The sequence below is a fragment of the Chlamydotis macqueenii genome, chromosome Z (genome assembly GCF_036417535.1).
Source record: "Chlamydotis macqueenii isolate bChlMac1 chromosome Z, bChlMac1.mat, whole genome shotgun sequence".
Taxonomy (NCBI): domain Eukaryota; kingdom Metazoa; phylum Chordata; class Aves; order Otidiformes; family Otididae; genus Chlamydotis; species Chlamydotis macqueenii.
In genome coordinates this window covers 18,543,331-18,558,963 of record NC_141593.1, presented here as the reverse complement: position 1 = coordinate 18,558,963, position 15,633 = coordinate 18,543,331, and the positions used below count along the sequence as shown (strand labels likewise).

At 44.0% G+C, this 15,633-nt stretch overlaps 1 protein-coding gene across 2 annotated transcripts in view; it reads right to left on the bottom strand.

Annotated features, from left to right (window-relative positions):
• The window catches only part of MAP3K1 (mitogen-activated protein kinase kinase kinase 1), a 61,333-nt gene extending 51,561 nt beyond the window's left edge, over positions 1 to 9,772 (bottom strand). The window contains exon 1 of one of the 2 annotated variants that reach the window (XM_086770651.1): positions 9,488 to 9,772. Coding sequence is in view for 1 of the 2 variants with exons in the window: in XM_086770650.1 (XP_086626776.1) it covers positions 8,297 to 8,760 (464 nt within the window). In the remaining variant the exon portion in view is untranslated. Of the gene's footprint in view, positions 1 to 8,296; positions 8,761 to 9,487 lie in introns of those variants that run through there. The other variant, XM_086770650.1, reaches the window with a different exon arrangement.
• Positions 9,773 to 15,633: the final 5,861 nt, after the last annotated feature.

Below are 15,633 nucleotides of genomic sequence, written 5' to 3'. Positions count from 1 at the left end.
CAAAAGCTTACAACATTTTTTTTTTCCTTCCTTCAAAAAAGGAAGTCCAGCTTCCACTGTAGAAGAGAAATAGAATTTGTAGCAGAGTTTAAGACTGCAGTCTTCTACCTAAGAAAGAAGAGAAGCTGGGGGTTGCAAAAAGCTTGGTTTCAGAAATTATTTTGGGCTGAAATGATGAGCATACGAAAACACTTCACATTTGTTTATTTTACTTATCTGCTGTTTTCTAACTCTTTCCCCTGTGTTTTCCAACTCTTTCCCCTGTGTTTTCCAACTCTTTCCCCTGTGTTTTCCAACTCTTTCCCCTGTGTTTTCCATTCCCAAGAGAGTTACTTGGACCCATCTGGCTTTGAGATACCTATACAAGGAAAAAGCTTTCTTTTTAAGAAATTCATCACTACCACCAATAAAGCTGAAATGAGTGACAACAGTAACCATTTCGAATGGAGGCATGATGACCTACAGCAGAGCCCAAAAACAACAGTCAGGTATTACACCACTGTAACCCACTGCAGCAATTCTACACTGCCCTGTATCACCTAAGCAAAACACATTGTCAATTGTCAATATTTCTCCTCACTCAGCTTGCTGAGTGCATCAGGATATGTTGGTTTACAATACTGAACACATCCTTACCTGAAAGCATCTTAGAACTTTGCACAGATGGAAGACATCTTAGTCTAATCCAAAATATTTTATTACTCAGTTCCCTGATTGAGATTATCTGCCTTCTTCCCATAAAAAAAGGCAGTCTTAGTGTCAGTCTGCGTGGCAATCTTCACAGATCAGCCATCCAATCTTTTCTGTATCAGCTTGGCACAATGCACTTCTAAAACGACAATCCTGCAGACTATCTGCGTTGCTCTCTGGCAGAGATCGGCACAGCTTAAGGAGTTTCATTCCACGTCTCCTTGTACACGAGGCCGGGGGCGGAGGGAGTGCCTCCTCCCTCTTCCTGTAATACTGGCTTAAAACAAATACAGAGAACAATCTGCATGTCTTTAAGACCTCTTCCCCACCTACCCTTCCCCTTCCTCCCAAGAGCCTTTAGGAGGGACAAGAAACACGCAGTTGCAACTCAGAGTAAATTCCTGTCACGGGAAGAAACCGGAACTCTCAGTTAATTTTAGGATGATCTTTGAAGAAGGTGTGAACAAGCCTATGTGGATCAGAACGTAGCAGTGCAGGAGATCTCAGCCCTAACCTTGAATTCTGCTGGTTACAGTGGCCTCATCAGAAGCCAGCAGCCCCCGCTGCCAGGCAGGCACTGAAGAGATTGGCTGCATTTGCCGCACAGTACAGAAGAACTGTTTTCCACACTTACCATGGAAAACCTAACAGAAACCGCAGTGCCCTGGCACATCCCACAGGCTGGGGCATCCGATGTGCCTGCAGAGATAGGAAACCAACTGTATCGAGCTGTTCGTTGGAAATAAGTGGAGAATGTACAGTAAAAAACACAACAAATTAACCTCTGTTCTGTATTTACAGAAGAGCTAATCTTCTGGAACTATATGCAAACATTATTGGAGTAACTTTTACAAAAATAAACTTAGGCATATTAATATAGTTTTAAGAGAAACTTCATTCAGCTCCATTCCACTTAAAACCCAGCTGTTTACATTTCCAATTCAAGTCTGAACTGCCTAAGAACTTTACACAACTATTGGAGCCATCACCTGTATTTTATGAATAATCCATCAAAATTAATAAGCAATACAGATCCTTAATATGGGAGATATTTTCCAAATTTTTAAGAACACATTAGCACTGTTTCAGTGAGCTTCCAGGCCACTCACAACTGCAATATTTTCCTACATTAAACAAACAAGCCTTTAGTGATAGGCTAGGCATCTGTGGAGGCTTTTACTTTAATGAAATCACAAACATTTCAGATGTATTTTATGGGAACATTTAAGATACTGATCACATATCTGGTGGTAAAGTTAAAAGTTGCAACAAGAGAAAAAAAAATGAAAGGAATATTAGTATCACGTCTGTCAACTCCACAGCCTAAAAACATGTAAGAAGTAAAAAAAAAAAAAAAAAAAAACAAACAAAAAACAACAACCAACCCAAACCAGCAATCAGAAATTAAGGCAGTGTCATAATCCAAAACCATTAGAATATTGTCTTAATCATGACAATAAATGAATACTTGCCTGCTAGAGTGTATTAACCTGACAAGCTCAAGAGACTCTACACGAACTGCAAACTAGAGGTCACTGCAAGTTTCACCACATATTTCAGATATTTGCAGTTGGTATGCCTCTCCAGATGCTGAACAGTTAAATATTACCTGAAGTTAAGGAGACCCTATTATCCACTGAGCTTTGAAGCTTCCCTTTTAAAGAATACAAAGAATTACTAAAGTAAAATTACTGGCAGTAGAACAGGAGGTAGCACTGACGATTTGTTTAAAAAAACCAAAACTGTTTCCCAGCTTGGTATTATCACAAATCAGATTTTTTTTCCTTTAACACTCCAAATATTTACACCAAGCCCTATCAGCATCTGAAAGGAACAATCCTGAAGACACAAGCATGATGATCATACAGGATATATAAAAAAATCCTCAGGGTGTAAGAGGGTATTTGAGAGAAATAACTAGTGAAATTAAATGCATATCCATGGGCCAAAACAAGGAGTACTAGTCGCATACTTTTAACGGTTAACTACCAGCTCACAAAAGGAACTGATCATCACTGCTGACAGCTGAGCAAAGACTTGGTTTGCTCAAAAGCAAGATGTCTGGATGCTCAAGAAGAATATGGAAACAGAAAAACAGAAAACAAGATGTCAGATGTGGTCAGGTGTCAGTGTGGTCTAGTAGACACAACTCATTTTTCCAGTGCTCTACTCCCACCTTCCACAGTGACCCTGGGTAGGTTACAAGGAGCTAGAGTATTAACAGCTGTGTAAAATCTATTGATGAGAAATACTAGGGAAGAATTGAAGTAACAAAGAAGAATAAGTATATGAACAGCCATCCCACTACAAATTAGAATATTAGGACAATAGAGATGAGAACAAACAGTATCATGTTATATTTCCATGAATTATGTGAATAGTTTGTGCTTCAAGAACACAAAAGGAACATATGGAAACAGTGTTGAAACAAAGCTAGACCGACTTGAATTCCAATTTAATTTCATAGTAGAGAAACAGGAATACTTAATGACACTCTAAAGAAAAAGAAAAAAACACTTTTTGCAAACACCTTCAAATCTTTAGTCATCAGATACTGAGCACTATCAAAAAATTCAATGTTTCTTAGCAAAACTGAGAGGGAGTGATGGCTCTGTCAGCTTTTATTAAGACAATTTGAAAAACATTTTATCAGTTTCCAGATAGAAGTTAAATAATTCCCAATTTCAAATGATTTCTAAATATAACTTAAATAGAGCTGATGGTTTTTTCAGGACATTTTTAATCCAAGATCCAACAAAACTGAGCTTCCAAAAAAAAAAAAAAAATCAAAACAAACAACCTGCGCCCAACAAAACACACACACAAAAAACCCCAAACCAAAACCAAAACCCTGCAGAAATCCAAGAAACAAACAAAAACCCCCTAAAACACAAAAACCCGCAAAACCCCAGACGTAGGGGAAAAAAAAAAAAATGAATCCTATTCACCACCGAGCAGGATTCTCCAGTTGTGCAGCATGGTGAGACAGGAAATTGGGAGCGTCCTGCAGGCAACACACTCACCCTCCGGGTAAAGATAAAACGGGAGGGAAGCAACAGAAAGTAACTTTCCACTCAACCATGTTCTCCTGGTCACCTAGAGACAAGTAATGAAGCCCTCTTAAAGGCTTTCTGTCTACTTTGCCTCAAGCAAAAGAATGAACTGTAATTCTAGAGTTTTAAGTGAGAGCAGGGCAGATAAAAGGTAAAATAAGATGACCCTTGGGTCTCTGCAGAGAATCCTCCGAGAACACGGAGATTAGCATTAGAAACTCAGAACTCAAAGCAGATCGTTCCCTTATCACCACTGCCGCTGAAAACCAGCTTTACAAGTTTGTTTAAAGAACAGCTACGTGGCAACGCATAATTTCTATATTAAACAAGCTGAAGCCAAGTTTCACCAATACTGGAAGCCAGCGAAAGCCAACAGACGCATTCTCACAGCCACCCCAGCCCCGGCTGCTTGTTTCCTCTCTTGCACCAGGATAAACTTCTGCACAGCCGCACTGCTACCTTTACTCCAAGTCCAAATGACAACAAATCCATCAGCACACGAAAAGATCTTGTGAAGTTCAAATCCATCATACAGAAGGAAAAATTGATCTTCAAATCTTGTATTCTACACGTTTGACCTTTGAGTAAGGTAGCACTGCAAGGTCTACACACAGGTATTGCACACTGAGTGACAGCGGAGACCGAACCTTTAGTATCACTAAATCCAATGAGACAGAAAGCTCCAGATTAGTTAGTTACAATCTATTTACTTTGCATAGGAACAAAGAAACTGCCATACCAGATCAGACCATTTAAGCAGAACCCTACCACTTGCAATAACTAAGAGTGATAAAAATCAAACACTGTAGAGGATGACTGTCTTCCAAAAGTACTCTCAAGCCACAGAGAACAGAAGAGGTAGGATGTAAATTTTCTCTCACAGTAGTATCCAGTTCAAGCTGGAAAGATAAAATTTGGTGGCTTATTTAAGCAGCCAGTTAAAAATATCCAGAATTATGGACTTGGTTAAAACACATAAAATTACATTTTGCCTTCGTTAAGAATAGCCAAGGTCAATAATAAGCTATATTTTTTACCTTAGCTACATTTTGACAACATGAATAGAGAAAGTTATTACAATTTCAGTAGGAAAAAGAAAAAAGAAAGAAGAAAGAGCAAGGCAAACCTTGTCCATAGTGTGCTTTCACTGTACACGCTCTCCCTCTGTTCCCACCCCACTGCCCAGTCCAGTGCTCTTAGAGCATTCATGCCCTCCCTTGAAGTCATCAAAGGTTCTCCAAATCGGTAAGCAGAGCTGAAACTGATGAGTTTTTACTACTACACTTGCACATATGGTCAAAACTTCAGTTACACAGCATGTCTTTGATGTCTCTAGCAGGCATCAAACCGCAACTGCAGAAAATACAGTACAAATACCTACAAAGGCTAAGGTCTTGCAGCTAAACTGACAAGTTTGCCATACCTAGCCTATACACTTTCAAATTCAAACACTTCATTTTCACGGAAGTCACACAGGACGTGGTTACTGCATGCAGAGGAGATTAATTGCAGCATTTCCTGCTTTTCATTTTTATAAGAACATAGTTAGAGCAGTATAACTAATCCTGTACTCGGGGATGTATCAAATCACCTACACCAATTTCAGACACAAATAAACACCACTTAAAGGGTCTGAATGTTTTAAAAGAATATTGTTAAGGTTGCAGAGAAGGAGGTGCATTCTGACTTTATAGATTTCCCTCAAGTTACAAATAATCATACTACAGTTATCACTGAACTCACTGTTTGGCTCTTTTTATATAAACTCAATCAATACGCTGTCAGTATAGATCTGGGATAAGAGGTCTGAAGTGCTTTATGTTAGAGCCGCATTTCTTAATAAAACAACTCCCTCCTCCTCTTACAGTGATATAAAGAGATGGTTTACAAGGTTCACAGCTTTTAGTTTTTTGCTCTACTGCCTGACAAGCAGAATGCTTGAGAGATTAAAGAAAAAAAGGTAATATTTACATCTAAGACTTAACAGAAGAGTCTATTTCCCTTCTCGGCTTCACTATGAGGCTCATGCAGGTCTTCCAGCAAAAACAGGAACAGAAAACCTATTTTAAAAGTAACTAACTGTAATACCAAAAAGACTGATAGGGGGACTTTGGAGCAAGCACAGTATCTTTTAACTAACAGTGGATCCTTCCAGGAAAGTACAACTACTATATTTAAAAACCGAATAGAAAACCCCCACATAATCCATTATTTTGATTATGTCCTTCAGTTTGCCACTTAATAAAAGTCTGGGCCACAGCTGCATGTACAAATTTAACGTGTAATACACTGTTACTCACGTACAAATTAACCTCCCTCCTTTGGCTAGAACAAATCAATTAATATTACAATAAGGGCAGAGAGGATGTTTTAAATTCCTGATATGGACTGACAAAGTAGCACTTTGTCTAACATCTGTTTACTGCTAACACAACATACAGAACTATTGAGATACTCTACACGAGCATTTATAGGCTGTTTCTGAAGAGCAATCACTATTAATGTTGCTTTGTATGTTCAACTGTACTTGTGATAAATTCAAAGCAGACTATCTCACCAAAACACTAAAGAGAAAAGCACTTGGCATTTAGTTTTTTCTATTTTTTTTTAACATCTCTAGTCAGGTATCAAAGCATTTAGGAGAAGGGTTTTAACTTGTACACACACTTAAAACACTGACTTGTCCAAATGCAGGTACTTGAAAGTAAGCAAAATCTTCCACGTGAAAGGAAAAAATTCCACAGCTGCTCTGTCCTTACTGCCATGGGACACTGAGGATGGACTCAGTGTTTCAGCATCGATGCGACATATATTGACCACCCTGAACCTCCAATACCAAGCCTAACCCCCACTTGCTATCACCCTGAGACTGAGTTGCTTTAAACGTGTTCCGACACTTATACTTTATTTTCATTGAAAACCAATAAATGGGTTACTATCATATTATGAGATAAAGAACATTATAATTTCATTACTTGACAGAGACAAAGATAGTGCTAAGAGTCATAAAAATACAAGTTACTCGCTAAAATGGATACATTCTTTTCCCCACCCCAAAACACTTATGATTTCCCACTAATCCTTCTGTAAGTACAGAGGCATTTCTTATCTGTTACGACCACACCGTACCAAGTATTTTTACACTGCTCTAGAAATAGATCAAAATCCATCTGATTGCTGAGAGTTCATACAAACAGGACATTGGCCTAGAAAACAGTTCTTATTACAGTAGTCCCAAGAAAAGTCAACCTTTAAAAAATATCCTTGAGGTTTAACTGACATGAGACACAAGTGAAAAGAATACACAAATCATGTGTCCAAACTGGAACTAGGTTTCTTTTGAGGTTTAAATAATTAGCCAGATAAACTGTAAGGCTGCATTAAAACCTGTCCTTAGATGTTAATACTATCTCCTAAACCTACACAGTTCACATCATATAAAACCTTACAAGAAATCCGTAGGAAATTGTCAGCTTCACATCAAAACTACACCATTGCTACGGCGGTGCCTTCCCACATAACACGCCAGTTAGACCTTGCAAGTGCACACTAAAGCTGAAACGTTTTCTGAAGTACTTAAACTGCTTCACCATGGACGTGAGCTTGCTTTCATCCTGAATGCTTGTACATGTCAAACAGGCAGAATTTGGGCAGTTCTGTAAAAACTCAAGAAAGCAGACTTCCCAAATAAGACATACGGAAGGCAAATATGGGCTACAAACACGAGGCCACTGAAATGAATCACTTAGACTAAACCACCATAAAATTACTTTCTCTTGGGAAAAGAAAGAGGACATTTAAGTTTGAAAGCCTTTCCGCCCCCCGTAGTAAGAATTAAAGAAATCAGTTCTGCAGTATCTCCGTGCTGCAAACTGGAGTTAAGACTTCGGAGAAGTCCACGTAAAAAGAAAAAAAAAAAACAAACCACTCCGTTCTGCGCAACAAATTGCTCGGAAACGGCCAGGTGCTCGGGGGGCAGCCGAGGCCGGAGCACGGCCGCCGCCTGCCCGGGCAGAGCCAGCGGGCTCCGCTCGCCCCGAGAGCCAACGGCTGGCACATCCGGCCCCGCCACCGCCCCGGACCCAACACTTTCAGAGCCCTTCGGCACGCCGGCAGAAGTCAAAACACACAAAGGCACCCCCCGCAAACACACACACCACCCCACCGCCCACCCTGCCCGACCCCACTCCTCCGGCAGCCGGGCCCCGCGCAGCCCCGCAACGCTGACAGCTGCGGGCGGCCGGCGGGGCAGCCCGGCCCGACGGCCGCCCCACCCTCCGTCCCTCACTCACTCACCCACCCGCGCCGGTGCCCCCGCGCCCTGGACTGGGGGGAAGGCGGCGGGCGCGGGCTGCCCCAACCCTGCGCTCCCCAGGGCAGCTCCCGCCGCCGCCTCCGCATCCGCTGCCGGCCCGCGGCCAGGCGGCGGCGCGGAGGAGGAGTGTGGGGGGGGGGAATGGGGGGCCGGAGTCCACTCCGAGCCCTCCCCGCGGAAGCAGCCCCGTCGCCGCCGCTGTCACCCGTCGTCCCTCGCCCCCCGGCGCCCCCCTCACCTCGCGGGGGGGGACGGCTCCATCCTCCGCTCCGCCGCGGGGTCGGTCCCCGCCGGCAGCGGCTCCAGGAGCTCGGCGCAGCGGCCGGGGGAGGCAGCTGGGCTGGCGGGGCTGGAGCGCGGCGGCCCGGGCAGGTAGTGGAGCAGCAGCGTCTCGGGGGGCTCCGGGGAGGAGGAAGAGGAGGAGGAGGCGGCCGGGGCGGCGGCGAGGAAGAGGGGCGCCTCGGGCAGCCGGTCCAGCTCCACGCTCCGCACTTTACGCAGCTGCTTCCGTCTCCAGTCAGAGCGCTGCTCCCGGCAGCCGCTGCCCGCCTCCCGCAGGAGCCCCCCGTCGCTCCCGGCGACGTTCCCCGCGACCGCGCCGCCCTTCAGGCTCCCGCAGGCGGCGGCGGCGGCGGCCGCCTCCGCGCCGCTGCAGGAGGATAATCCCGACGACGAGGTGCGATTCCCCGCCGCCGCCGCCATTTTCTCTGGCGGGTCACATCGGGCTCCCGAGGATCCGGGCGGAGGGGCGGGGGGGGAGGGGGCGGAAAGGGGAGGGGGGAGAGCCAGCGCTGCGACCCGCTGCGGAAACGGCGCTGCCTGCGCAAACGGCGTAGGGAGGGGGCGGGAGGCGGATGCGGATTGGTGGCGGCGGGCGGCGCGGGGTGGGGCGGGGCGGCCGGTAGGTGCATGGGGGCGGTGCCTCACGGCGCTCTGCCCCTCCCCGCCCGCCCCCGCGCAGGTGTTGGCGGTCGGAGGCAGCGGTGGCTGCCGGCGCGCGGCGCGCCTTTTCGTCAGGGGCAGGGCCTGGCTTGGGCCCGGCCGCCCGCGAACCGACGGGCCGGGCTAGGCTGGGCTGCTCTCGGGACCCGGCGGAGGCGCCGGGCGGGGAGGGCGTCCCCGCCCGCCCGCCCGCCCGCCCGCGGCCCTTCCCACATGTGGGAGAGCGGCGGGGGCTCCGGTGGCCCCGGGGACGGGCTGGGGGGCCGCGGCGCGGGTCAGCCGCCGCCGCCGCCCTGCGAGGGGCTGAGGCGCGGGGAAGCCCTTCCCGAAACTCGGGCCGGCTCCGGGCGGCACCCTCCCCCGCACCCCCAAAACCTCCCCGGGCGCTGTCCTCCACGGGAGCCGGCCGGGGAGGGAGTAAGACGCCGGCGGTGCCTTGCCGCGCTGCGGCCAGCCGCCGGGAATTCGCTGCCGTGCCCGAGCTTACCTGCTCAGTCCTCTCCGGGATGAGTACGAAATGCAATGCACATCCCTGCTCGCAGCCTTCCCCCCTCCTTCGCCGGGCTGGCCTCACTTGGCAGGCGCCGCTTCGCCCGTCCTCGGATAATTTTCCATCTCTGCAACTACCCAGAGGCGTTAATGTCTCCTCGGAGCAGAGCCGTTTCCATGTGCGCGCATCCAGCGTCGGTGACAGCCTGCCACATCTACCTGCCGCTGCTTCCCAAGAGACTGGGAGAGACGAGAAAGGCAGGAGTTATCACATGACCAGAACCTTGGGGAGGTCCAAGTAAAATTTACTCTCGGTCTAGATTTCCTCTCGGCTACTAATTGGGTGGTTTCGCTTTCAACCTCCGGAGCTGCGGCAACGGGATGTAAAATTCTGCAAGAACAGAAGGGCGAATGTTGTTGTCAGGAAGGTGCTGTTTTGTTGAACAAGCCTACGTATTTGAATACTGATTTAATCAGAGACAAGGAAAGATTTAATCAGAGATGAGGAAAGGAAAATTAAATGTTGCTGTGCATACCAGGTTGTTTTCAGGATGGTGTGATCTTGGATACAGTAGAAGTCACACAGTTCAAAGCACTGCTGAGTGTATTAGGCTTATTTCTCAGAATTTGCTATGTATGCCCCCAAATGTAACACTCAGTATCTTGACATGAGTATTAGTATGGTCGCTTGGATGGGACTGGGACTGCTGCTTTGATCTGAAGTGCTAGCTGAGTGAGAAGTACCTCCTAACAGAAGCAGATTCTTTCTTGTCTTGCATGTGTGATCAGGTGCTGATCTAAATGTAGAGTCTTTACTGAAGGATACGATGAGCAGATTAGAAGAGGTCTTTCCCTCTGGACTTAAAAGAGCAAAAGCCCAAGCAGACTGTTTGTATAATTGCAGAGTGGTATCAGTATGCACATGGCCTCAGGGTCACACTAAGTGAATCTTTTAGGTGGTCTGTCAAGATGCCATACTGTAACAATGCTTATGAAAGTTTTTCAGTGAAGGATGCTGTGAGAAAGTCAGTTATGTTCGTTGTCATCTTGTAGGTAGAGTACTTTTGGAATAAGCAGGTCATCTAAATGGCCTCCTGTAATGTACAACTCAGGGATGACCTCTACTATAAATCGGACAATTTTCTGGAAGATTCCTAAACCAAGCCTTATTTTCAAAGTGAGTATGTTACTAAATGCAGGGAAGAACAGAAAAAAAGTATGTGCTTTGTAGAAGCAGCGTGAGATTATGCATGCAAATTCTGAAGCAGATGGTTGAAATGAACTCAAATTATTACCAGTTGCTGGCAGTGTAACCTGCATGTACACATCCTCTAGTCTTCAACACAAAAAAACCCCCCAACAAACAGTGCACTGTTATATCTTTTCAAATATTCCTCTCTGCCATAAAATCACATTCACAGGAAAAAAAAAAAAGAAAGAAACCCTATACTTTTAAAGTATTCTAAACAGAAAAAAAAACCACTGCCAGCTTTAGGAATTTACTAAACACTTGTGACGTGGAGGAGGAATACAGCTTTGAATAACAATTGATTAGAAAAGGATACAGAGAAGAAAAAGCAAATCTCTAACAAAGCTAAATCTAGGAGATAAGAGTGTGTATACATCCTTTCAGTCTGACAGGGTCCTAGGGAACAACTGTCCCAGAATGACAAGCCTCCAAAAAGGCTTAAAAGAGAAGGAAAGTTGGGAAATTCAAGGCAAAATGTCAGGGTGGCAATGGGGTCCTGAGGAGTGTACGTGTGCACTGAGGTGAAATGCTTTCTGGAAAGCAGCTAAGAATGGGGCAAAACGTGAAATCCAGGGACAGTGGGAGGCACCACTGTAATAAATAATTAAGTGCAGACAAGTGCTGTCACCATCTCTGTTAAGGCATGACTTTGCCTTTTGAGTAAGGCCAGCGCTTTCAAGGTATTGAGTTACTTTTGGATAAGATGGAAAGTGGAAAAACCTCACTAGTCATTAAAGAGTACATGGCATGCCTTATAAGGGCTATTTATCCCCTGGTTGTTGGCTGAAATCCAACTCTAATGAATTATGTTTTTCCTATGATTCTTATATTCATCTTATTGTTTCAAATGGATATTTCTCCCCTCTGCATTGACCGGGGCAGCATAGAGGGAAACAAGAAAACACCTGCCATGCCTCACTTGAGAGCTCTAGGTAATGCCATGCCTGTGTGCAACATAGATTTATGCACAGTATAGAGGCTCTACTCTACTAGAAGTACTAAATTCTGAAATCAGTAATTGAACATGCTGACTGATGTCTGTGTTTTCTTGTGACGCGTTTTTAAAAATCCTTTTGTACTTATTCAGAGTGAGTTGACCTGATCGTAAAAAGCATAAAACTTACTGAAGAGCTCAGAAAGATACTCAGTTGCCTCTTGCACAGATTATTTCTCAGTCTATCTAAAATACAGCTTTGGAGGGTAACATGAGACTTTTAGCAACTTTCACTGGGCCTTTTTCCCCTAAGTCATAAGTAGTGGCACCCGGGGTTTGTTATGAAACAGAAGCCTTTGGCCTCAAATTAGCATCATGCAACATTTGGAACATCAGCTGTTGTACACAAAGAAACTTCTGTTTGGGAAGTTTTTGCAAGCCAAGGAGTTTCCTTGTTGCACAAAACCTGTAACAGTGTCATGAATAACCAACAGTTTTCGACATGCTAGAGATAGGAATCTGCCATGCCCCTGAATACATAACCGAGGCACCATAATCCACAAACAGAATAAATATGAGATATAACACAGTCCATAGCTTCTGGTCTTGACTAAACATGTAAAAAGTGCTTTAATACTGTATACAAACTAGATTCTCCCTGTCTTGTTCTTCTGTCTTCTTATCCCCACCTTGATCTTCTATTCATTCTTTCCGTTGTAAGAAAGGGAAAATAAGCCTGCTCCTAAGCCAGAATCCTTTCCTGTTTACACCTCTGTGTAGTGGAGAAGTCAAGCAACTAAATGAGGACATAGAGTCTGAGGCACTTTTTGTTCTTCTTTCCTAGGACCTGCTGAAAATCTACTGGTGTCTCTGTTGCCTGTAGAAATATTTTGCCATCTTGCTGATGCTCATAGCATAAGAGGTGTGCCTTTTACAATTCCACCTTGGAAAATCAGGATGCACTGTCACTTTTTAGGAGAGAAAAAGCCAAGTAAAATCAGAGTCTGTTACAGGGGATTCCATGGGTTTAGTTCAGACACTGGGAAAGTCTAGTCTCACTGTTATTTAAGTATTTTTCTTACCGGTTTATCTATTAATTTCAGCATTGATTTCCATGGAAAATGTATTTAAAGATTTCTTCTTTTGCGTTTCAGTTCACACAGAACTGAATTCCTATTTAAAATGTATTTTGCATCCACAAAACTTAAGATTACATCTTCACCTAGGTGTCAGATACATTATATAAGAAAAGATATATATATATCTTATACTTAAGTATATATATATATAAGATATATAGATATCTTATACTTAAACCTGCTTTTTATGGCGAGACATGTAATAACAGCACTCTGTTTCATTTTAAGAACTAACAATGCTGATGTTTCTTCCAACAGCCCTGTACTGTCTAGTTACATTGATCACACTTATCAATTTTCTTCCTGTAGCATCTGCTCATGAACTGGGGAAACTTTTGGTCTATGCAGCATGTGATTCAAAGCAAAAAGGTGATCTGTTCCCAAAGAGATTGCAGCTTAAGTATGAAAGACAAACAAGGAATGGAGCAATCAGCAAGCTAGATTGCAATTCTTGTACAGTGGAAGTCTGTCTGCTGCCTTGCTTTTTTGGTCACTAGTTGTACATCTTGCATGAACTACTAAAATCAGTTCAATTTGTGACCTCAGGTAGTCTTCAAAATATCAATACTTTGATGTCTAATTTGGATACTCTTCCTGGCTCTGCTACAAAGGGTTTCTCTGACCTTGAATAAGTCACCATCCTTTCATGACTCAATTTTCCTCTACCGTAACTGGGTATCAAATCTATTTACCTCCCTCAGGCCTGACACAAAACTGAGGGATTTAGTATTATGGAGTTTCCAGGTGAACCCTTGCTCAAAGAAAGTGTAGTAATGAAGTAAGCAAGACCTGTTAAACCTCTTCTCATACATCACTTGTGAAGAACTAGCAAAATTATTGCAGCCCTCAGCTCTTTTCTTACATTCTTCCAGACTATTTAACGACACAGCTCTCACTCAGATCAGCAGTTACATGCATTGTAAGCACCACTATCTGTTCCCTTTCCAGGGGAAAGCAACTGTGCCATTTCAGTCTCAGGAAAGAAGCAATAGCTTAGCTTTCCTTTACCCTACTGCTACCACTGGCTGTTACATTTCTTTCAGCTGAGGCACTTATTATTCATTCCATTCTGTGAGACAAAGGCAGAGGGCATAAGCACAGCAGTTAATAAACTGTGGAAGCTTTTCTCCACTGGATGCTATAGATTTCCAAATTACAAGGGAATAGATGCAAGAGTTTCACTCTTATTTTTGCCTCTAAGGACAATATAGCAACCTGCTGAAAGAGGGTGTGAAGGGTCAGGATGGAAGAAGGACCACTTCCATACTCCCACGAAAAAGGACTCAGCAGTTATGCTTTTCCTTTGCCTGCTGCTCTCTCATCCTTCTGCCAACAGCAGAATCATGCAGTACCAACAATACACTGCAGTTACTAGAGGACAGTAACATGACAACAGCATAAACATTCAACCATCATCAAACATAAAAATGAGGCCAAGTCTTGTTGATGTGTCTCAGCATGGCTGTGGGCTGCAAACCAATAGTCTCGCGTGGTCAGTATACCCAGCGCATAGCACACAGGCTGTATGAGGATCCTGTAGAAGAGGAGCAGACAAGAGCAACGCAGTTTGACAGCTACCTCTGGATAACTGCCTCCCTAAGTAATCACCAGATAGGCAAGAACACCCTCCACAGAGCACCCTACTTGCTTTCTCCAGAGCCAGTGCATATCTGAATAATCATTTCTGGGTGCAGTAATGGCATCCAGCCTGATAGATTCTCTCTCTCCTTTTTATTTCTGTTCATCCTACCCTGCCTCTCTAGTAATACTGTGTGTATGCTTTCATTCATGATGGCTAGCAGTGGTGGCAGTGCTGTTCCTCTTCCCAAATCCAGCAGGCAGACCCTGCCAAGGCCCTCACAGCTGTCAGAGGGAGTAAGAAAACTCTGCAGTTACATCAATGCCTAGTTCATCATGTCATCTCTTTATGACAAGCCTGTCAATTTTCTTGCACCATGGCAGAAGTGAATCAAATAGCTTTTTGCTGTAATGATGGCAGGGAGTCCGCAGATCTCAAAAATAGTTATAGGATCTTTTATGTCCAAACACACAGATCCTTACCACACTTACCTTTTTTAAAAAGGGCTGCATAATTTTTTTTTCCCAAGCTCTTAAATTTAAGTTATTCCCTCCAGCAATTATAGTAGGTGCAACACTACTTTATTGCTTGTTTGCCGGTCACAGTCTCTGACAATGGTGTTTCCAAAGCCACTTAATCACAGTGTCCCAAGCTATCTTCTAGACTAAACATCCTTCAAAGCCAGATGGTCTGGACATGAGTAGTAGGCATTTGCCTATCCTGACACAAAATGTTTTCAACCTTGTGTTGCTTCAACAGTCTTCTCTTCTGTGCATACGTAAGTAAATAAGAGCCCAGGAGTCATAAGAACATTTCCCAGGTGGTTTCTGGAAAAAGAACTATTGCACTGGAGAGTTCTGAGGAAAGTAAATTTTCAGTCTTACTATTTGGTTGGTTTTCAAATGAAACATCTTACCTTTATATTGCATGAGCAGCTGGCTCCGAAAGAAATACAGTTAAATAAAATATATCTTCACAAAACTAATTTCTTACCTTTCTTGAGATCTGATTTACTGATAAAAACATATTTCAAAAAATATCTATTCCACAGTATAAACCTACTTCTTGAATTTGGTTGCTGTTCCTGGGGTTTATTTATCATTCATAGTGCTCTTGCTGCTCTATGTCATAGCTTCCTTTGCCACACCCAGTTCATTTACATTTTTAATGATGTTTGTAGACTAATGAATCTCACCTATCAATCAGTAGATAAATCCTCTGCTTTCTGCATACTTACCTTCCT